The sequence below is a fragment of the Sorghum bicolor genome, chromosome 4 (genome assembly GCF_000003195.3).
Source record: "Sorghum bicolor cultivar BTx623 chromosome 4, Sorghum_bicolor_NCBIv3, whole genome shotgun sequence".
NCBI classification, from domain to species: domain Eukaryota; kingdom Viridiplantae; phylum Streptophyta; class Magnoliopsida; order Poales; family Poaceae; genus Sorghum; species Sorghum bicolor.
The window spans coordinates 1,144,057-1,167,501 of NC_012873.2; the positions used below are offsets into that span (position 1 = coordinate 1,144,057).

The window sequence follows — 23,445 nt, forward strand, 5'->3', positions numbered from 1 at the left end:
CCTGAATTTCATGGTACCACTTTTTAGTTGACAGCATAATTAAAACATTTTTTTTCTTGTGTACCGAATGCTCGCTTGCTAATAAACACTACTAGAAATAATCTGGACTGAATCATTGTCGTTGGCAAAGTTTCTGTATATATAGAATTATAACAAGTAGTACAACACAATGTCCAGTTCACTGTAAATAACTGCATTTCTACTGCAAAACTGAAACAAAATTGGCATTAAGCGGTTCAACATGTCTTGTCCAATTCCAAAAAGGTAAATGCAGCAGATGGAGTGCCCAGATTAAGAATAGGATATTTCAGGCATGCTTTTACACGCAGCCGCAGCTGGAGGGGGAAAATCGCCAGATTGGTGACGAGTCCATGGAAAGCAAACAGAGTAGTTTGCAGTTTGTGGTGGTGAAGGAGAAAAAAAAAAAAGGAAAAGCTGAAACTGGGCTCCGGAGCCTCCGGTTCAGGGTAGGCCAGCCACATGCAGATGCAGTGCTGCAGTCGGGCAACTGAAACGGGGCGGAGACTTCGCCGAGGCCGAGCCGGCGAGCGCTCGGTTTCTTCTCGTCTCGGTCAGCTGCCCTCTCCTCTTCGTCAGTCAGTCTCCCTGCATACTTATATCCCCCTCCTTGACTTCGCCATCCCCCTCTCCTACGCTTCTTTGTTCTGGGCTCTTCCTGACATACTCCTCCTCTTCCTCATCGGCTCCTCCCCTGTAGAGAGAGAACCCAGAGAGAGAAAGGGGGAGCGAGCTCTGAGATGGGGAACATCTGCGGCGGGAAGGATCGGGTGGCCGAGGATTTCAGGCCGTCTAGCCCAGGTGAGGAGGGCCTGCATCAATCAAGAACCCGTTTTGTTTTTGTTTTGTTTTCCCCTTCTTTCTCTCTCTCCTGTAATTTTTCATGTGATCCTTCCAATTCATGGATCCTGAGGCTGGGGCGGCCCTATCCTGAACGAGAAAATTTCCTGGCTTCTGTTCAAATTGTTTCTTGGAAGTTCTATCCTGCAGTTCCCCTAGCTGAAGATACATGCCTTGTTTAGGATCCTAGATTAAGATTTCTTGTTCCTTGTATGTATCATGGCAGTAGAGACTTAGAGACGGGGGGAAATTTCCTGGCTTCTGCTCAATTCTTGCTCTTCACTTTTATATTTGTTTATTTATCAGAAATTCGCAGCTTTTATCCTGGAAGGGTGGGAAAAAGGCTTCCTTTTTGCTGAATTTTCCATGTTCTTCACTAATTCCCACCCTAATCAGTAATCACACTTGTGGATCGTTGCCTAATCGTGTTGTGTGACAGGGACGACAATGACCTCCAAGACGAGCGGCAGCCTAACCACCAGCCAGAGCACCACAGGGAAGCTCTCCTCCGTGAGCAGCGGCTTCATGGCGTCCGCCGGCAGCCGCAGCACCAGCGGCGGGTTCGTCGACGAGGGGGCCAAGTACCCCGACGGCCAGATCCTGGAGGCTCCCAACCTCCGCACCTTCACATTCATGGAGCTCAAGACGGCCACCAAGAACTTTAGGCCTGACAGCGTGCTCGGTGAAGGCGGGTTCGGCAGAGTCTACAAAGGTTGGGTGGATGAGAAGACCATGGCCCCGACCAGGAACGGCACCGGCATGGTTGTTGCCGTCAAGAAGCTCAACTCGGAGAGCATGCAGGGTTATGAAGAATGGCAGGTAAAATCTAGCCTCCTTTTTCCCCCCTTCTATATATTCTACTGTATTAAACAGCAAAGATGATAATCTTGGAATAGAGGATGCCAAGTTGATGAGCATTAGTTAGTATAAGATAAGATCGTGACAATTGGGCTTTGACTTGTTTTTGTTTGCTCTGATGATGGTACATGGTACCAGTACAAGCAAAACAATCACCTTGTTGTTATCTACAGATGCAGTTCAGTTTCTAGTGACACAGCACTAATGGAGCTAGAGAGATTAAAAGAAGCACAACAATTTTGAAGATTTGCCTGCTCACTGGATGCTTTATGGTTCTTTATGCTTTGTTTAACTGTTGATGATCTGTCAGTCAGTTTAGTACATGTGTGATGGCTGATTGTTTAATTCAGCTGCGTCTCTCGGTAGTACCAATGGTCCAATGCTGAAGAGAAACATATTGTTGGAAGTGTTATAAAATATTACAACTAGCCACATGTTTATCACAATGCAGTTAGTTTTTGTTTGGTGCCTCGCGTTTGAGAAGAAAAAAAAAACTTTTTGTTTGGTGAACTATGTCATTTTCAGAAAACTCAACAATTTCATCAACGTGCCAAATTTGCAAATTGTGGCCACAATTGACTTACTCAGTTCTCTTAGTTTAGTCTAATAAATGTCATTGTTTTGCTAAATGTTGACTAGCATAGCTAATGGAAACTTCTCAATGTACCTGCAGTCGGAGATAAATTTTCTAGGAAGGCTCTCCCATCCGAACCTAGTGAAGCTCTTGGGCTACTGCTGGGAGGACAAGGAACTTCTTCTCGTCTATGAATTCATGGCCAAAGGGAGCTTGGAAAACCATCTATTCAGGAGTGAGTTCTTACTGCTCATTAAAAATGCCCTCGATGAAGTTCCGTGCACATTTCACTGAACAAGTTTTGAAAATCACCTTGCTTACATGGCGGAAGCAGGGAGGCCGTGCCCCCTCGCCCCCCCAACACAGTGGAAAAATGTTTAATACCCCTATAAATATTTCAATTCATACCACACAAAGACATCAATTCATCTATTTTTTATCATAATATTGTGATTTTTCTTTATGAATACTAACTACACATATAAAAACATTAAAAGATACTGATATTGGAGCCAATTAATTGTATTTCCCTTTAGGAGGATGCGCCCCACTGTCTTGGGAACTGAGGCTGAAGATATCCATTGGTGCAGCTCGAGGGCTTGCATTCTTGCATGCATCAGAAAAGCAAGTAATCTACCGTGATTTCAAAGCGTCTAACATCCTTTTAGATGCGGTAAGTTCAATGCTTTGCAAATATGCAATGTACCTTTGATATATCAATTTGCTATTAAGGTCAAATATTGACAGTGCTTTTTTTTGGCAGAACTATAACGCAAAGCTCTCTGATTTTGGCCTTGCCAAGCTTGGACCAACTGGTAGCAACTCACATATCACAACCAGGGTGATGGGAACATATGGCTATGCAGCTCCAGAGTACGTAGCAACCGGTATGTGTCTGCATGCCTCTCACCAGCTGATACGATCATACTCTGCTTCCCTTGTAATGAATTGTCAACACTCCATGTGCTAGTCATTCCACACATTGAAACAGAAACATATGCGAGTACGCGACGTAGATTCGGTTGTCTCCCACAATCGATATCACACTATTCTCACCCTGCAGACCTTTCCACATTTGATTCGTGTGAAACAGCAGGCATACATATCATTCACGTCACTTTGAGTATATTCACACCTTTGTTAGTCTCTATCCAGATCCCCACTCATGTTTTCAGTGTGCATCAGACTCTACACCTTTGTCTTGCTTAATTTAGAATCTTGTACACCAGAAAATGCAAACACTGGACCATGGCCATGGATGTCGAAACAGAATCCAGTTGCAGAACCGATTTTCCTACTCTATAACTACTAGCAGAAGGGAACAGAGCAATTTGCTGTCACTGAATTCCTTGTGTAGTGGGGCACTACTAAAAATGACCTGCACTTGCAGTTGCTGCCCCCAAGTGGAAAATATCCCACAAGAATCATGCATGTCCATTCCAGTGCCTTGTCACTCTCCATAAAAAAACCATGACAAGGATGTGCAACCTGTTTACCCATTCATCGCCGTTAATTCAACCCTTGCAGCAAATTCTTCCCATCCGAATGCAGAATTTGCCTACAGTTACAGTTACTTTCCTTGAGCTGCTTGCTGATGTTGATGAGCGATGATTTCATCTGTCCAGGCCATTTGTACGTGAAGAGCGACGTGTACGGCTTCGGCGTGGTGATGCTGGAGATGCTGTCGGGGCAGCGGGCGCTGGACCCGAACCGTCCGAGCGGGCAGCTGAGCCTGGCCGACTGGGCCAAGCCGTACCTGGCCGACCGCCGGAAGCTGGCGCGGCTCATGGACCCACGGTTCGAGGGGCAGTACAACTCGAAGCAGGCGTTCCAGGCGGCGCAGCTGACGCTCAACTGCCTGGCCGGCGAGCCCCGGAGCCGGCCGTCGATGAAGGAGGTGGTGGAGACGCTGGAGCACATCGAGTCGATGAAGAGCCGGGCGCGGGACGCACGTGGCGGCGGCAGCGGCTCCACTCGGGACAGGCACCACGGCCGCACCGGCGCGGCGCACCAGCGGTCGCCGCGCGCCGGTGGCGAGCCCCGCGGCCGTGGCGCGTCCAGGGCCTCCAATGGCCACGCCGGCAGGGCCGCGCGGTGACACTACTCACTCCGGCGGTGACGGATGATGACGATTCTTCTTCTTCATGTAAATGGCGTAATTTTTTTTTTGGCCGATCTGTGTGCTGCTCAATGTTCATGCATGCCCGCTGCTGCCATGGCTCATCGCTCATGACTCATGAGGTGATTCTTGCCCAATCATGATGAGGTGTATTATTAAGATTAATTAACAAGGAATTCAAGAGGGGATGGTGGTTGTTGTAGCCAATATATATAGTCCAATAGTAGAAAACTAGAAATAGGAGAAAGGAATAATTCATTCAAAATGTATTTTCGCAAAACAGAAAGGAAAAGGGATAGGTTTTTGTGTACGTATGTGATGTTGTTTTTTCCATGAACCTTGGAAAAGGACGCGGAGTTTATACTTGAAGAAGACGTGGATAGATTTCTGTGCTGAGCGTGTTGAATTGATCGTTGCTGGTCTCTCTCAAATCTCAGCTGTATCATCATGAGTCCATGAAGTGCATGAATGTGGTGATGCTTGCGCCTGCGTCAAATGTCTGCAGAATTATTCCATCAGCCATATAGAATATACCAGTCCCTTTACGCTTTTTTTTATAAAAAAAATAAAATAAAATAAAACTGTAATGACGTGCGTGTTGTGAATGAGACCACAAAAGAGAGAAAGATGTGGAATAAGAGCATCTTCAACCGTTTGCTAAAATTTATTTGCCATATTTTAAGTTTTGGCAACTTAGTAAAAGATTTGGCAAGTGAAAAAAATGACTATCTCCAATAGTTTGTCATTTAGACTTGCCAAATTAAAAGAAAAGAAGGCCCACACCCCAACTACCAACGCCCATCTATCTGTGGCCCGTGCCTGACGCCTAGACGTCGCCTCCGTGCGGCAGCAGATTTTATTTAGCTTTCGAACACTTTGGACACTCTTTCACCTTGTTCAGTTCGCAAAATTTTTTTGGATTTTGACACTGTAGTACTTTCGTTTTTATTTGACAAACATTGTCCAATTATAGAGTAACTGGACTTAAAATATTCGTCTCGCGATTTACATATGAACTGTGCAATTAGTTTTTGTTTTCATGTATATTTAATGCATCATACATGTGCCGTAAAATTCGATATGATGGAGAATCTTGAAAATTTTTAGAACTAAACCAGACAGCAGCACGCCAGCAGCTCAGCAGCACGGCCGCAGCAGCACGCAGCTCAGCAGGGCAGCAGCAGCACGCAGCTCAGCAGCAGCACGACAGCAGCTCGCGGTAACGAACGGCGCGGGGACGAGATACGCGACGAGTCCGCGCGTGTAGAAGTCCGCGCGCGGATAAGTAGATTTTTGACAAACATGTTTAGCAAACTGTTGGAGAGAGTTTTTATTATTGATTTGCCAAAATTTGTGAGATAGCAAGTGTTTTAGCAAACTGTTGGAGATGCTCAGTTATTCTTTAATCTATATTTAATGTTTTATGTATGTGTCCAAAAATTCGATGTAATGAGACAAAAAAAAAGTTGGAAACTAAGGCCTTGTTTAGTTTCACCTAAAAAAACTAAAAACATTTTCAAGATTCCCCATTACATCGAATCTTGCGACAATACAAATAAAAATAGTTACTAATTGCACAGTTTGTGTGTAATTTACGAGACGAATTTTTTGAAACTAGTTATTCTATAATTAGATAATAATTACTAAATATAAACAAAAATAATATAGTATTAAACAAATTTCCCTCCAACAACTAAACAGAGCCTAAATGAGCGGTGGGAGAGCATAAACAAAGCATGAGAAAAGTCAATGAAAACGCCAAAATGCTGTGGATCCCGTGAACGTCCGTGGTGGACGTTGACGCGCACGAAACACAGGAGGGGTGGGATGAGAGACAGGCTGTCTGGACCTTACTGGGCCAGCTGGCCGCCAATTTTGACGCCCAAGCAAAATAATGGTCCAATACTACTACAACTCATTCCTGTCTCCAACCTGCCAACCAACCCCAGGCCCATCTCTCTCGGTCTCAAGTCCAGCCAGGCCATCGCCGGACGCAACCTCAACGCAAGCGAGTGCGAGTCGCCGCCAAGACTTGCGAGATGACCTGACGCGTCGCCGCAAGCCCCTTTTACCGCCGTAACTGTGCCGACACTCCGGCAGGAAGACGCGTGTTGATTGCGATACCGAGGCCTCGCTCAGTTCGTGAAAAATAAATTTTAGATTTGGCTACAGTAGCATTTTCGATTTTATTTGACAATTATTATTCAATTCTAGACTAACTAGATTTAAAAGATTCGTCTCGCAAATTACAAGTAAATTGTGCAATTAGTTATCTTTTTTATATATATTTAATGCTTTATGTATGTGCTGCAAGATTGGATGTGACGAGAAATCTTGAAAATTTTTGAAAACTAAACCAAGCCTGATGTGGTACATGTAATAAAGTCCAGATTTCCAACGCGTAGGCTCCTTTTTTTTCCCCCTTGTTCTTTGTAGATTCCTGGAGAAGAGAAGAGAGGCATGAAAACCTTTCACCGTCCAAAAGTTCCAGTGGACGAAAAACAAACTTTGTTCACATGAACTTTGCAGTAATTTTTATTTATTTGATATATTAAAAAAAGACCACATCACATCACATGGATTAAAAAAATTCCTATGGGCTAATGGTGTTAGGCCTTGTTTAGTTGGCAAAAAAATTTGGATTTTGGTACTGTAGCACTTTCGTTTGTTTGTGACAAATATTGTCCAATCATATACTACTTAGAGTCAAAAGATTTATGTCACGATTTACAAGCAAACTGTGTAATTAGTTTTTATTTTTATCTAAATTTAATACTCTATGCATGTGCCGAAAGATTCGATGTGACGGGAATTTTGAAATTTTTTGGGAACTAAACAAGGCTTAAGCTGTATTGCACGCAAAATAACTCTTTTACCCCTATCTTGAAAAAATAATTATTGAAAAAATAATAATGATTCCATGCTCGAAAAAATATTGCACCTTATTTTAGGAAGTTATTGGTAGAGACAGTAAATTATAGCCTTCTGAGTTAGGGATAAAAGAGTCATTTCTTGTGCAATTTAACACCGTTAGCCCATCAAATTAATGGAAGGGCCAAGAAATCAAAGAAAATTCAGTTTAGGGCCAAATAAGCAAGTTTGAGAATAAAAGAGTCAAGAAACTAAACAATTCTTTTTTAGGACCAAGGAAATAATTTCCTCAATTAAAAGGACGCAGGATATATGGAGTTGATTACTGTTTTTTTAATAAGCAAAAAGTTGATTACTTGGGCTGGGCTGCGCTGCTAAAGAAAACTGATTAGGCCTTGTTTACTTCCCTGAAAAATTTGCAAAATTTTTCACATTCCCCGTCACATCGATTCTTTAGACACATGCATGGAATATTAAATATAAACAAAAATAAAAACTAATTGTACAGTTTGGTCGAAATTGACGAGACGAATCTTTTAAGCCTAGTTAGTCCATGATTAGATAATATTTGTCAAATACAAACGAAAGTGCTACAGTGTCGATTTCCCAAAATTTTTCGGAACTAAACAAGGCCTACTTCACTGGCTACGTTGGGCCTAACTTTACGGCCCACTTCACAACTACTAAGGCAGAAGAGGCCCACAGACCAATTGGGCTAGCTAGCTAAACTAAACTAAACTAAACATGCAATTATGCAAGCGGCCCCCTGCGCTACTCGGGATTAGCAAAGCAAACCGAGGCGTGTGCCGGTGTGCCCCACAGCCACACCACACTTCCCCCCTCCTGCTCCGGCAAGAGGAAGCAGGGCATGGCGCCTAGGGCTGCTCCGGCGCTGCGGGTGCTCCCGCTCGCGCTCGCCGCGGCCATCTTCTCGGGGCTCACAGCCATCCTCATCTACCTCTCCGGCGTCTCCTCCTCACGTAATGCCCCCCGTCCCCGCTTCTCGTGTTCCAGTTTGCGTGTCGCGGGGGAGATCCCTGATGCTGGATGGGTGGGTGCGTGCAGATGGCGGCGCTCGGCTCTCGGAGGCGGACCTAGCGGCGCTCGCTGCGCTGCGGGGCAGCTTCAGCAAGTGCGTGGTACGGTCCTGCTCATCTAACTCCTCTCAGGATCAGCTGATTACCATTCGAGTTGTCTTAGTGCTCCTGCTCATCTCGTGCCGCATTGTGGTTGTGACCTCTGGGGGGTCACTAACACGTCAGAATCACGAGCTGTGGTGGATTGGGAGGGTGATTGCTTCAGAATTCTTGATTCCGTGTGCCAATTGTTCTGAGTCTGAGGTGCACTGTTTAGTGTACGAAATAGAACAGTGACACTGAGGTTTTTGTTTTGGTGTGAATACAAATTTCTGGGATTATAGCAAATTTATAATTGAATGGCAGTTGCTGCATAGATTTGCAATGTTAGCAGCTTCAGGATCTTCTTTGCTGTCTTGGTTCAGACAAAGGTTACTTAAAAAAAATGCAGGATGCAAATGGGCTAGGACTGAAAGCCGTGACCGGAGAGGACTACTGTCGAGTTGTGATACAATACCCAAGTGACACAGTTTCTAAGTGGGTAAGTGCTTTCTCGTTGTGTTACAGCCAAAGCTTTTACTTGATACAGGCAGGACTTTCCCCATTTCAGCCTTAAGAAACAGCTTGCAAAGTACATTTGGTTCTTCGCTATCCTAGCATCTTGTATGCTTTGAAACAATGCTGCATGTTCAGCCAGGAAGTTACAGTGTTTACTCTGTCGGCCTCCTCTAACTCTCATGTCTATGATCATTTTTGCTTGCCTCATGTCTGATCATTTTTGTAGCTCTCATATGGGCTAATTTTTTTCGTAGAGAGATCCAATCACCCATAAGGTTGAAGGTCTGTCATTTGAGTTCAATCTGTGTGAAGCTGTGTCCTCATGGGAGCAGGTGAGCATACTTTGAATTCATAAGCCTATGTGATTTAATGAACCTAATGAATCAAACATCATATAGTGCTGCTCTCAAAAGTCATATGACAAGTGCCTGACAACATTGGCAATGCTGACAAAGTCATACTCTTGTCACTTTTCAACTGCCACATCTGAATTTCATAAACATCATAACACAAATTATACTGCAATGTTGGTCTATTGTTCTTCACAACTACACGGTTAGCTATTGATATGGCCAGTAAGTAAGTCGTTTTTCTCTCCCAGGTCAGAAACAGCACAACAGTACTCACAAAGGAGTACATTGATGCTTTGCCAAATGGCTGGGAGGAGTATGCATGGAGAAGGATCAACAAAGGAATCCTTCTGTGGGTAGATACAAATCTTTGCCATTTCACCTTAAATGTTGTTTAACTCTAATAGATTACTAAGCATATTTAGTTCTGAGTTTGCAGGAATAAGTGCCAGAACAGAAGCCTTTGCATGGAAAAGCTCTCACTAGTTCTACCTGAGACATCACCATATGTTCCTCACCAGTTTGGTAGATGCGCTGTTGTTGGGAACTCAGGTGATCTTCTTAAAACTAAATTTGGGGATGAAATTGATTCTTATGATGCCGTCTTCAGAGAAAATGGTGCACCCACCCAGGTTTGTTAAGATGAATTGTTAGCTGGTCTGTTTCCCGCCTACATTTGGATATGCCCTGAACTCGTTCTATATATCCATACTGCAGAGTTACACTGAATATGTTGGTACTAAGAGTACATTTCGCCTTCTGAATAGAGGATCTGCAAAGGCACTAGATAAAGTTGTCGAGTTAGATGGTAAGTCTGCCATCTATCTTTTGTCCCCAATCAGTGGGATATCATTGTGAAAGGCATGCTAATTTTTATGGTTGCAGAAACAAAAAAAGAGGTACTGATCGTTAAGACGACAATACATGATATCATGAACCAAATGATTCGGGTAATTTAATTTCCATGTCAGAATCAGGACACCTGGAGTACATGTTCTATATTTTCTTATCTGACTGCTCGAACTCTTGCTATGTAGGAACTTCCAATAACCAATCCAGTATACCTCATGCTAGGCACATCATTTGGTTCCTCAGCTAAAGGAACAGGGCTTAAAGCTCTTGAATTTGCCCTCTCCATCTGTGACAGTGTTGATATGTATGGCTTCACAGTAGATCCAGGTTACAAGGAATGGTTAGTGAATGGTTGATCTTCACGTAGTGACAGTAAAGAATTCTGGTCTACAGTTTTGCTTACAGCTGGAGCTGTTATCTTTCAGGACAAGGTACTTTTCAGAGGTCAGAAAGGGACACACTCCACTACATGGTAGAGCATATTATCAGATGATGGAATGTCTTGGCGTGAGTTTCTTTCTTGCTTTAGTCTTAGCTAGCAAAACTGTTTACATCCATGATGTTATGCTATTTTGTTTGTTACCCATGATAATGTGGTGGATTGATATTAAAAAAAATATCATGTGCAGCTGGTAAAAATCCATTCACCGATGCGAGGTGATCCTGGCAGGACAGTGAAGTGGCTGCCTACCAGGGCTACCATTGAGGCTGCCAGAGTTGCTTCTGAGAAATTGTTGAAGTAAGTTTTTGGGCCTGCCTTTCTTTCTCGAGTTAGTTCATCTGCTTGTAAGGATAATTACTGTTGTTTCTGCAGAGTTTGTATCTGCTTGAATCACAGTGCTGTATTAGCAAAACTGATGAACCGTCACTGATGGTAATAACTGTATTGAAAGTTCAAACTTGCAATTGTCACTGCAGGAGACCTGGTGCTGGAAGCAATGGCCCTCTGGGGACTTGCACCATGATAAAGAAGCGCAGGAAAGGGAACGAACCAAACAGATCTGGTCTACGAGATGCTGCCATGAAGCACCTTGAGGACATGAAAGGTGTCACCAGGTATCCCCTGGAGCGGAATGCAGGGGGTGGGTACCTCTGCCTGATCAATGATAGATAGGACCACATCTGATCAAATTCCACTGGACCTAGAAGATGACAGAGGATGATTGAGGCCGAATGAAGCACATCAGGTCATGCCAGGAACACCCATGAATGAAGAAAGATGGGTGTCAAATGCTTTGTAATGAATGTGCAGCTTGAGGGAAAGGGCTGGTTCTTTGATTTATGCAGCTGTATTACAATGTTTTGGGTGTAGAGAAAGTTACCTTGATGAAAGGGATTTGGGTGGTGGAGACCAACATATACATGTCGAGGTGTGGTGCTATCCTGATTGCGAGCAACTTTGGAAAGATCTTTGCTGTGCTTAGGGTTATTATCGGGCTCAGCTAGTCCTCTACTGGCTACTGTCGTTGTGTCTATTTTTCTTTCTTTCTTTTTGGATTGGAAGGAGGATGGAAATTACTTGGGGATAAAAAATCGTAGCATCATTTCCATGGAGCCTCCATATTTCTGGTTCCAAATATTGAGGTTGCACGAGGCACGAAGCCGGCCTTCGGCTGCCGGGGTGCACGGCGATCTGCTTGAACTGGGTGTTGGGTACTCTCCCTCATGAATGGCACACACATATATGGAGTGGTCTGGTGATGTGTCCATGTAAAACAAGCCTCTCCCTGTGAGCTCCGGGAAGAAGAGGGCGTGCCAATAGCCGTTGAAGTAGACTGAGTTGTGTGAACAATGACCACAGTGGAGGCATCGCAGCTGAGAGGTGTGGCTACGGGTGGTGAGCTCGAACCATTCATTGGTCTCCGCCGTCACCTCCCTGGGCTTGCTGGATGCTGATGAAGTTCACCAATCGTGCCTCGTTCTTGCAGACCGCAATGGCAATGTCAGTGAAGGCGGTACTAAGGCGTTGACCTAGATGTCCGTGGGGCATCCGCGCATGGAACCTCTCACGGTCGGCGAGAATGACGAATGCGACTTTGGATGTGAGTGTGGCATGTTGTTGGTGATGATCTTGTTACGCATGGTACCTGAAGTGGTGGCAGCCATGGCAGGAGGGGCAATATGACGTGGAAGGAGATTAGTGAGAAGGTGAGGTTGTTGGTGGGCGTTCTCTTGTCAAGGCTTCCAATGCAAGTTGGCGGAGAGGGAGCATGAATATTGTGGTATGGTCCCTCATAAGCTCACTGCTTTGGCCATGGCCCGCCATTGGATGGGAAAGGGGATTGATAACAGTTGCAAAGGAGCACACGAGTTGTGAGATACCTTAACTCCTCAACTTTTTCTCTATGATAAAATGATTCAAATGTGTTTGTCACTGTTATAACAACTCTATCAAGCCCATCCGAAGAGAGAACTCATCACAAAGGTTTTATAATAAAGTTATTACAATGTCAGTTTAAAACAGTGGATGTTTGAAGTATCTTTGAACACATTGAAAGCTCACACAAAGAGGAAAATTGGCACAATAATGAGCAATCCGTTATAAGATGAAGAATGAAGAAATAGTAGAGGTGTGAGCCAACAATGATGGAGATCATACACCAAGAATCTCACACTCTATTTGATAGATTTGATGAATTAAAACCTCCCAAATTTTTTAACATTAACTTTCTTTCTCTCAGCACAAGAACAAAACACACACTATTTTTATTTGAGTTAGGGAAGATGCCATATATTTATCATTTTTAGAATAGCCGTTGGAGTTTAAGAATATTAAGTTAGGGAAGAAGCCATATATTAGACATTTTTAGAATAGCTCTTAGAGTTTCGGAATATCATGGATTCTCTCCCATTTTAGCATACACCGACAAAACTATCATTACCAACCAAGTCAACAGAAGATCTGTGAGCTAGGACAGACATTGGGGATATAGGTATATTGCCTCTACATATGAGGTGAGAGTCTCCTAGCTATTAACCAGAAATATGATCATTGTTCTTCATTAGTTGCTACCTTTGCTGCCATACTGTTTTTCTCCAATATCTCAAGTGAAACAATTAACAAAAAACAGGAATTGGTCCATCTTGTTGTTGAGTTTCTCGATCTGATTCTATTCTTCGTTTGCTTCATCTAAACTAAATCCATATATAAATAGTCGCTAGTTGCATAAGCTTGTTAGACATGCGTCTCAAATGAACAACAGTCTACCACAACCAGCTCATGTATTTGTTGTTGCATAAGCTTTCGAAAGTTTGCTATGTTATGTGACATGCTCTGTTCACTTTGGCATGAAGAATCTCTCATTTATAATTGACTATTTCTATATATTCATAGATATACGGGGAAGAAACACAAAGTTTTCCAATTTTAGGCACATCAACTTGCTTGTCGAGGAAAAAAGAACCACTTAGTACATTCTAATTTGGCACTACGCATTTGATCTCAATGTGCCCAGCAAAAGGATGATGAATTTGTGATGCATCTCAGTAACATGCAGGGTGGGTCCCTCAAGGTTCGTGTGGGTATTATCGTGTTTTAGCCTTTTAGGAATAAAAGCTATATACCCATAAACAAGTAGGGAACCCTATCAAAAGGGTTCTTACCGCTACTCCATGAAAAGCTTGTGCAAGGGTGATGATCAGAGCACTTAACCCATGAACATCTCCTACCCGAGTCATTCCAGTTGTTTATTAGCCGCGGGTTAATTTTTAAAGGAGACTTCGTCAGAAAGCATGCCATCTTCTCCGCATGTGCAATGAAGGAAAAATGAACTAGTATACTGTGTCAGTTGTGAGACTGGTGTACATAAAAATTTCATCATGTTCCTAATCCCGGTTTATTTTTGTTGGATTTATTATGGGCTTGGCCCATTATAAATTTAATAAATTAATAAACTCTATGGTGTGTTGGTAGTAAAGAGTCTTAATACCGTACAAAATTTTGACTAGGGCCTGATTTAGTTTCTAATTTTTTAAAATTTCTCGTCACATCGAATCTTTAGACGCATATATGGAGCATTAAATATAGACGAAAACAAAAACTAATTGCACGGTTTGTCTATAATTTACGAGATGAATCTTTTGAGCCTAGTTAGTCCATGATTGGACAATAATTGTCAAATACAAACAAAATACTACAGCAGCCAAAACCAAAAAAAACTCATGAACTAAACAAGGCCTAGATATTGACTCAACTTATATGGTTGGATATTATCCATCTATATTGAGAAGCTGAAAAAAATATAAGGGCGTGCCACACGTGCGCGCCACCACCACTGCCAGGCGTGGACGTGTGTGGCGTGGATTGATTTTGTCACTTAGTTCTCATGAGTGCAGGAGTTACTAAACTCTTGCATAATGAAGGATGTGAGTTGGTATTCAATGCTGTTAGTTCTCAATGTGAGTTGGAACTATTGTCGCCTTAAAGTCCTGCTCGGGATGTCCTGGCAATTAGATTTTTGGGGAGCGATAACACAACACCACCAGAACCCTCTTCCAGCTGCGAGATAATCTACACCGTCCCATAGCTCTGTGTGCATGGAGTTGTGGGAGAGCAGGTGCCTCTGGAACCATTGTCTTTGTCCCGCAACTCTGTGTGCACGGAGTTGTGGGAGAGCAAGTGCCTCTGGAACCATTGTCGCTTGAGAGTCCTGCTAGGGACATGCGGATAATTAGATTTTTAGGGAGCGATAATGTTGTTCATCATTTTATTCCCGGTGGCACCATGACTGGAGGAGAAGATGCTATTGCAAGCGCTTTCGCTTGGAACGCTCTTGCTATGGGACCTTCTTCTGCGTATAATTTAAACTCTTATCTTCTTTGTATTCTTTGTGTTATGCATAATATGATATGGTTATATACTCTTGAACATGTTTGTGCTTCATATATCTGTAACCATATATATGATGTCCCATATCATGCTTTGTTTATATTCATAATGACATGTTTCTTCCTGATATGCTCTATATATCATGGTTATATGTTTTAAATGCTTTTGATCATGTTGATATCACCTACATTTTATATGTCTTTCCTGTTATGATTTGTATGCCATGGTTTAATATCTTTGATTATGTCTGTATTATTCAAATAAACATATGTGATGCTATGTTAAAACTTATTTATTTTCTCTTATGTCGTCATCATGACGTTGTTATTTTTCTAGATTAAAATAAATTAGAAATTTCCTAAATACCTAACAATTTGTCCATCTCAGTGAGAGATCCGCACGCACAGTAGAGTCAACAATATATACATCGATTATTCTACCATATCTGGAGATATCAATTAATATACTCTAGAGTTTTACTACAGTACCCCCAAATTATTGTGAGCTGTCTATTTAATTAGATCACATAGTTAGGATCATCTGTTACTTCTTAGAAGGTATTAGGTGAAATATACATTTTATTTTGTTTTATTTTTAATTTTATAAAATAGGATAAATAAGGAAATTTAAGATATAAATTTCTTTTTCTAAATCTAACTGATGCATTAATTAGTGGTGTATCGGATGTGGTAAATCTTTTTATTTTACAAACTTTGGGCGCAATGCAATATATATTTATCTAGCGTGTTAGGGTTTTGGTGCATGCAACGTCTCCATGTTAGCTAGTGTTGTGTTAGCTAACACGAACATCTTGATCGTACACTAGCACAAAGGAGTGACCATTGGTAGTGCTTTCAGCATTTCTCCATGTTAGATGCAAGAGATGCATGTCATGTTTCTTCTGAAACGTGCAGTTAGCACTCGGTTTGGGTGTGCATGAGGTCCATATAATCACATTGTTCCTTTGTTGTTTCACTCCAATATGTGATTGAGGCAGATGAGCCAATCGTCGTCGTGGGAGCTGATATGTTCGTTAGTGGTAATTATTCCGGCAGGCAGTCGTCCAGGGTCTGATCGATCACCGGGCATGCAAAACCTCCCCCATCACCGTTCTCTTTTGATTGGATGACACGTACGGCCATCAACGGCACCGGCAGGCTTAGCATCTCCAAAGAAAACGAGTCGACGCACCGGCAATCTGAAGTTCATAGAAACTCTGTCTGAGAACATTTTTTAGCATCAACACAACCACCAATAAATATGACTATTTTTTCTCCAAGCATGGTTACAACAAGTTGAACCAAAATGATAACCATGCTTATTATTGTAAGTTTGGACGAGGTTTTGGTCCATTCATCGTAAGGAGACTTTCGCTAAATTTCATCGTAGAAACTCTGTCTGAGAACATTTTATTATTGTAAGCATGGTTACAACATATAGTATGATGCAGATGTTTTGAATTATTGTAGATTGACAATATTAATTGCACTTATTGAGGGATAGCATGGATATCTTTTACACTTAGTTGGGGATGATGTGGATCGCATGAAGAGATTGAAAGTTAGTTTGGAGAAGGGTGTGGGATAGTGTGCATTTAGTGGAGGATGACGTCTTACATTTTAAGATTGGAAACTAGTGGGTGTATGATGCGAAATTTAGTATAGGGTGGTGAAGATAACTTGCTTGTTGATATTAAAAGCTAGTGGTTGTTTTAATAAATATATATAGACAAATAGTTGGGTTAGAAGCAAGATTTTCTTTTTCTGATTAACAGTCAAATTTAGTTATTTTGATTGGGGAAATTCTCTATTGTAGCCTTTTATTCCTAAAGCATGATGATGTCCATGCCAATGCAACCTTGAGGGGTTTGGCATGTTTTGTCTAGATGCATCAAGAATTGATGATATTCTTTTCTGACCACATTGAGACGACGGTGTCAAGCAACCACTAAAATGTACTGAACATAGTTGCTCTTTCTTTTGTGCAATAGGCTAAAATCATGTCTATGTAAAACATAAACAAGAGATTGTTCATGCTAAAGTAAACAAGGCATTTTGCTTGGAGGCCGCATAGAGATTGTTCGCGTGTCTAATAAGCTATGACTACAGTCTTAGCTAGGAGCCTTTCTTTCGTTTCGTCACCATGTCTATGCGTGACTACTACTATCTCTCCCTCTAAGTAGTTTAGTTGAGGACAACAAATATGAGAGACCAAGTCCCATATCTAACAACAACAAGAGAGACCAAGTCCTATATCTTTATTAATTGTTTCTCCTTAATATATTGGAGGAAAACAATATGCACACAATGCAGCTTGGGAGGGCAATGGAGCTAAAATTGATGTCTTGATTGTGAAGTAGCCACAAATTTTAGACACAAATTTTCTGTTCAAGTAGCCACAAAGTTTCTTTGTATTTGTATTTCTATATTAAACTGCATCTCATTCATGGGCATGACAGAAGTTTATGTCAGCGGCGCATTGTACATTTATTTTTATGTAATTTCTTTTTTTGACTGTCTAGTTATGACTTTACAGAAACATATTATTGTGATTTTCTTCTACTAAACAGGTTAGTGTTTATGTATTGTTAACTAGGTGATCTATATTCCATATCCTCTCTTATCGATTGAGTTGACCACCATAATTTGTGAATTTTTTTTTGTTCTTGAGATTTCTGCTCCACATAGGAGCGTAGTTAAGTTTCAAAGCGAGATGAATGCCAAACTCTCATAAGTAGTTCGATCCCTCCTCTAACAGATTCCACAGTTACATCAACAAAGATACAAATGATTCAGTTACTCCGATCCAACAGAATCAAAGGCTTATGGATCGATGAATTATTCCTGCAGGCAGAGCTTGAAGAGCTCATAATCATGGCAGTGGTGCAAGCAACGGATTGATGACATGTCCGGCGAAAACCACCACGCCACTGACATCCTCCATGAGGAAGAAGGCGAATGGGTGATCGGCCACGAAGTCCACAGTTGGATCACGGGACATGGAAGACCCGTACATCATCGCCACGGTGCCAGCGGCGGCCATGGTCCCCCTCTCCGTCACTTTGACGACACACTGGTGCACCACGGACGACAACCCCACTGGCGGCGCCGGCGGGCTCAGCATCTCCGAGAACGAGTCGCCCGAGGAACGCAGGTCTAGCCCGAGGCTCTGTAGCATCTGCGACGCCTCCACCCTCAGCGACACCTCGAACTTGGGGATCTTCAGCTCGCCCACCTTGACGGCGGGCTCCTCCGGCACGACGGACCTGCCCAGGAGCGTGTCCGGGCTGGCGCTGAGCGCTCGCAGGAGGGCTGGCAGCCCGTCGCGATCGTCCGGGAGGTAGATGTACATGGCGAACTCCGTCCCGCCGCCGCCGTCACCACGGTACGGCATGCGCAGGACCTTGAAGCCGCCGCCGCCGGCGGCGTTGTGGACGCCGATCTGCATGAACCTGTGCCGGAAACTTCCGCTCATGAACGGAACGCGGACGACGGCGTGGTCCCGCGACGCGTCGTCGACGACGTAGAACGGGCCTTCCTCAGTGTACTTCGGGATGAAGGGGTCGCGCCAGTAGCCGTCGAAGTAGACCGAGTTGCCGACGACGACCGCCGTGGAGGCGTGGCAGTCACCCTCCGACAGCATGTTCTTGATGAGGCCACCGGTGGTGCGCTCGTACCACTCGTTGATCTCCGCCGTCGCCCCCCTGAGATTGCCGCGGAAGTTCACCGACCGTGCCTCGGCCTTGTGGATGGCGGCGGCCGTGTCAGCGAAGGCAGGGCTGAGGCGTAGCGTGGCGTCGACCCAGACGCCCGTCGCGGACCGGACCTTGGACTCCCCTTCGCCGCCGTCGTCGCGGCCGGCGAGGACGGCGGACGCGACCTTCGAGGCCAGCGCGGCGTGTGCCTCCGCGCCCGCGGGGCCGAGGAATGTGGCGATCTGGTCGCGCGTGGCGCCCGAGGCGCCGGCGGCCAGCAAGGAGAGCGTGGAGTGGAAGGAGATCGGCGAGAAGGCGACGTTGCCGGTGGGCATTCCGTTGTCGAGGCCTCCAAGGTGGCGGAGGAGGAGCAGGCACAGCGCGGCCTGGTCCCGCACGGCGGCGGCGGCGGCGACTGCCTGGCCCGTCATTGATTTGGAGGGGATGATTTTTTTTTCCCCACAAGCACGGTGAATAGCGTTTAAGGGGCTGTTTGGTTCACTACCGAAACTTGCCACGTCACACATGGCCCTGCCAGCTTTTGCATGGCTGCCATGCTACAGTGACGAGCACCAGCGCCAAACTTGTGGCGTGTGTGGCGGTGAATTTGGCCGCCACACTGGTGGCGAGTTTTTTACTGGAAACAGCTACGGCAGCCACAAAATTAACCAAAAGCAAACAGCAGCCACAGGATGATGGCAGCCACACTTTATGGCATGGCGCACATGGCCAGAAAACCAAACAGCAGCCTCGGTGTTGTGGCTGCCGCAGGTGAGGCATGGCGAACGGTGGCAGTAAACCAGCCCCTAAATACAACAGATTTATTGGTTTCTTTCCTTGTGAAATCTTAACTCATGGCTAAGGCACTGTTTGGTTTACTTGCTAAATTTTTGTCAACTAAACTTTAGTCACTTTATTAGTAGCTAAACTTCTAAACACACTAACTAAAAAGATGCTAAAATAGTTTAGTCCCACTAATCGCTCAAGAATAACTAAAATAATTTAGATGACTAAAATTTAGCAAGATAAACCAAAGTTGTAGATAATAGTAGCAACATTTCTATCTTTAAATAATTTTATAATAAAATATATTCAATTATCTATCTAATGACATCAATTATACATTATAAATATTAATATTTTCTTATCTATATTTGTCAAAAGTTAGAAATAACTACTCCTTGGAAAGCAGGAAGGATGATTATTTTGGGGCGGAGGAAATGACAAACTACCATACATTGTTTGCAGCTACATGCCAAAATTGTACTCTTCTTTTTTGAAACTTTTATACTAAGTATAAGGGTTGTTTTGTCTAACTATCAAAATTATCATAGATGGTTAGAAGGCTAAGACTTCATTCGTTTGTCTTATAAGCTGTATTTTTTCTGCAGTCACCACCATGGTAGAGAAGTCACTACTAAAGCTCATCACCGCTAGTTTGAAAGAATCATCACAACTGATTTCGTCTGTTATTGATGATTGATGAGAGTCGGCGGTGATAATTAGGGTTATGTCGACAACCCTGCTCATGTTACCAACGAACGGTAATAGTGAATTTTAAAATAAAAATCCAAGTGAGCCCGGGAGGAGTGATGAAAATGATGGTGTCCAATTGTCCAAATCTTCTCGTCATCTGAAGATAAGTCTTGGTTTGGTGGAAACTCGTCACTCACGATCTATCTTCTATCACAAGAACCTGCACCTCGGTTGGTCTAGCCACACGAAGGCTAATCTGTTTGTGAATTAAAAACACAAGAAAGAATAAGATTCAACTAATTTTTCTAACAAAAAAGATTGTCACAAATTACAAACAAATAAACGATAAAACTGACAACTGTTGTCAAATACACAGAGTCAGCCAAATACCCTTAAATGTGTCCAAAATGGTCTGACACGATACAAGATACAATAGCCTAAAAGACCATCACACAATACCGTGATAGATTCTAAACTCCATCACACAATACCGTGATAGATTCTAAACTTTTACTATTCCTATCTTCTATTGACTCCAAAAGTTCTACGATTTCTAGGTGACAATTGTTGAATACAATGTTAGGGGTCGGCCAAATACCCTTAAACGTGTCCTAAATGGAATGACACGCCAAGCCCAAAAGACATGACACAACACATTCTGTTTCGGCGATTCCTTTCACTTGTTTCAACTATTCCTATTTCTTATCAACTCTAAAAGTTTAAATGGATGTGAATAATCAATTCCAATTTCTTATCAGGTTGAAATGGATGTGAATAATCAATTCCAATTCCACATGATACATCGTGCTAGAACTAAAACATTGTTTATATTTTCATAATAATCACAGATAGATCATTGTTTTGTTTGTTAACAGACGATCACCATCGCATTAACAAACTGATGATCATGAAACACTAGTGCCCGATGCTTTTGGTGGTGGTGTCTTTCCGCGGAGCGGCGGCGGAGTGTCCGATGCTGTTGCGGCAGGCAGCAAGGCACGCCGCCTCAGCTGCATCACCTGCCACCGCCATGGAGGCGGCGGTGCTCATGACGCCGCAGACGCGTATGAGGCAGATGCGGTTGCAGTCGGCGGCGGACGTCGGGCGCGCCGGCGGCAGCATGGCGTTGAAGCAGTCCTCGAGGCACCCGAAGTTGCAGGGGTAAGGCGGGGTGTCCTTCCGGCAGTCGGCGTAGCACTGCTTGTAGCAGCGGCAGAACTTGGACATGGCCGCCGCCGGCCGCTGCTGCGTCGTCGACAGGAGCACGACGACGAGCAGGCACCAGGCAGCGAGCCTCTTGCCCTCCATTGTACTACTACCGGCTTCTTCTTCTATCTTCTGGGTATTTCCTAGTATCATATCATATATTGCCACACAAATTTAATTGATCAGAATGTATGCAGAAAAATAAACTGGACGAAATGGAAAATACCCTTGAGATCAATTCTACTGTTCGATGTGCTCCTCCTCTGCTTGCTGATTGCACATGTACGTACGGCGGTATATATAGACTCTCAAGCTGATGATTTATTTTGCCTAGTAAATGAGTAATAAATAAATTTAAATTAATTATATGCCTGTAACGCACATGCAGGCAAAACGGAAGCCTCAATTACGGAGTTTTCTATCTATATTAGATATACCATATAAAGTTTCAAAAAAAAAAAGATATATCATATATATAGACTTGAACAGGCATAAATAATGCAGGAAATCACTGTGACCATGACCCTGAAGCTTTAGCTGGAGAAGAAGGTGCCTGCAGGCATTACGCCTTGATGTAATAGGAAGCGTATTCACTACTTTGATGTATCGCTAGTCTATGACATGTGGGCCCGAGGCTAGGATGTAATAAGCCTGCGTAAGCTAGACAGGGGAACCATTCCATTTATGAAAACACGAAACCGAGACATCGAGGAAGATTCCTCACATCTCGTTCCCGTCAACAATCCTTGCTCGATCTCCTCACGTCCCGGTGATCACCGGCCGGCGGCAAGGGGCGTGACACACTGATCAAGCACTGAAGCACAACGCAGGAAATATTGCCATAAGCATAACGACACTAATGTGACCCGCATTGTAGGGTATGATTGGTTAGTTGCATCTCCTAGCCTGCCTCTCTCATGAAAAAGAAATCTCATGGCACGATGTAATAAATAATAAAAAACATCACGAAATGACCACCCACGAAGAAGATCGGGCTACTGATCATCGAGACAAAGACGAATGAGATCGATACCTTTTTTTCAAATATACTTTCATAAAAATATACATATGATGCTATTATCTTAGCCCAGCTAGCGGATCGGAGCAACCTACGCAAGTTATATTAGGACATGGGTCCTAGCGACAAAGCATCCCTCAGTAAGAAATCCATGGGCATATCAAAGGTATTCCTAGGCATTTTCGAGAATACTAACTTTTTTATGCACTCTTAAATATATGTATGTATATAAAACCGCATTATTTCAGATTTTTTTTGTTTGCTTTTTTCAGCATCTGTATTTCTTCTGGTTCCCTTCTATCAAAGTCATCAATGTCGGTTCTTCTGAAGGTGGATAGGATTTTGTGGTGATGGGTGCAGTCATACTACGGGACATTGTTGATGTACTAAATATGGTCATATACAATTGTGTGAAAGTTGAACCTAGGAAAACAAATATCGTCGTTTGGTTGTTTTTATGTACATCCCTAAAATGAAGCCGTGGCATTAGCACGAGCTCTATACTAGTGGTATGTATAGGCGTTGTAATTGATGCTTTATTTTGGCTAGTAAATGAGTAAACAAATCAAAGAATTATTATATGCCTCTAACCAATGCCGGAGCTTTGAGCAAAACAGGCACTACGGGAAACACTAGATTTGCCTAGAGCTTTGAGGTTTGCCGAGAGCTTTCTATCGGGCTCTCGGCAAACTCGAAATTTACCCACGGTGACTCTCGGCGAAGAAATACTCTCGGCAAAGATGTCTTTGCCGAGAGCCTGGCTCTCGGCATAGGCAAACTCTCGGCATATTGGGCTCTTTGCCGAGAGGCTAACTGGAGCTCTCGGCAAAGAGACTGACGGGGCTAACACCGTTTTCTTTGCCGAGAGCCCCGTTAGGCTCTCGGCAAACCTGGGTCTTTGCCGAGAGCTATGGTTCAGCTCTCGGCAAATTTATTTTTTTTTTTGTTTTTTGGCCACCAAACTTTTTCCCTATGCTCCCTAGTTAAAGTTATGCAACATATTCAAATTTGGTATAATTTTATCAATATTTGCTATATTCCTTGCTTTTTTTCGTCTCACTGAATTTCTTGAAAAATGTAGGTTAGAACTGCAAGTGCATGAAATCA

At 43.3% G+C, this 23,445-nt stretch overlaps 3 protein-coding genes across 6 annotated transcripts; 2 read left to right on the forward strand and 1 right to left on the reverse strand.

Annotated features, from left to right (window-relative positions):
• Positions 421-4,778, forward strand: LOC8068233 (probable serine/threonine-protein kinase PIX13). 4 transcript variants are annotated; one of them, XM_021460368.1, is made up of 7 exons: positions 421-571; positions 719-819; positions 1,298-1,677; positions 2,390-2,525; positions 2,827-2,963; positions 3,054-3,177; positions 3,916-4,778. In XM_021460368.1, the coding sequence occupies exons 2-7, from the start codon at positions 759-761 to the stop codon at positions 4,386-4,388; spliced, it is 1,311 nt and encodes a 436-aa protein (XP_021316043.1). In that variant the 5' UTR covers positions 421-571; positions 719-758; the 3' UTR covers positions 4,389-4,778. The 4 variants fall into 4 exon arrangements, with proteins under 4 accessions (XP_021316043.1, XP_021316044.1, XP_021316042.1 ...); XM_021460369.1 differs by having other exon boundaries at positions 461-592; XM_021460367.1 differs by having other exon boundaries at positions 462-596.
• Positions 8,089-11,513, forward strand: LOC8085211 (sialyltransferase-like protein 4). Its single transcript, XM_002451350.2, has 12 exons — positions 8,089-8,260; positions 8,346-8,419; positions 8,808-8,897; positions 9,169-9,246; positions 9,516-9,616; positions 9,704-9,896; positions 9,982-10,072; positions 10,150-10,214; positions 10,302-10,456; positions 10,542-10,623; positions 10,746-10,855; positions 11,035-11,513. Exons 1-12 carry the CDS (start codon positions 8,149-8,151, stop codon positions 11,228-11,230), a joined length of 1,347 nt encoding a protein of 448 aa, XP_002451395.1. The 5' UTR covers positions 8,089-8,148; the 3' UTR covers positions 11,231-11,513.
• LOC8085212 (serpin-Z1) lies at positions 17,816-19,069 on the reverse strand. Its single transcript, XM_002453144.1, has one exon. The coding sequence runs from the start codon at positions 19,067-19,069 to the stop codon at positions 17,816-17,818; it is 1,254 nt and encodes a 417-aa protein (XP_002453189.1).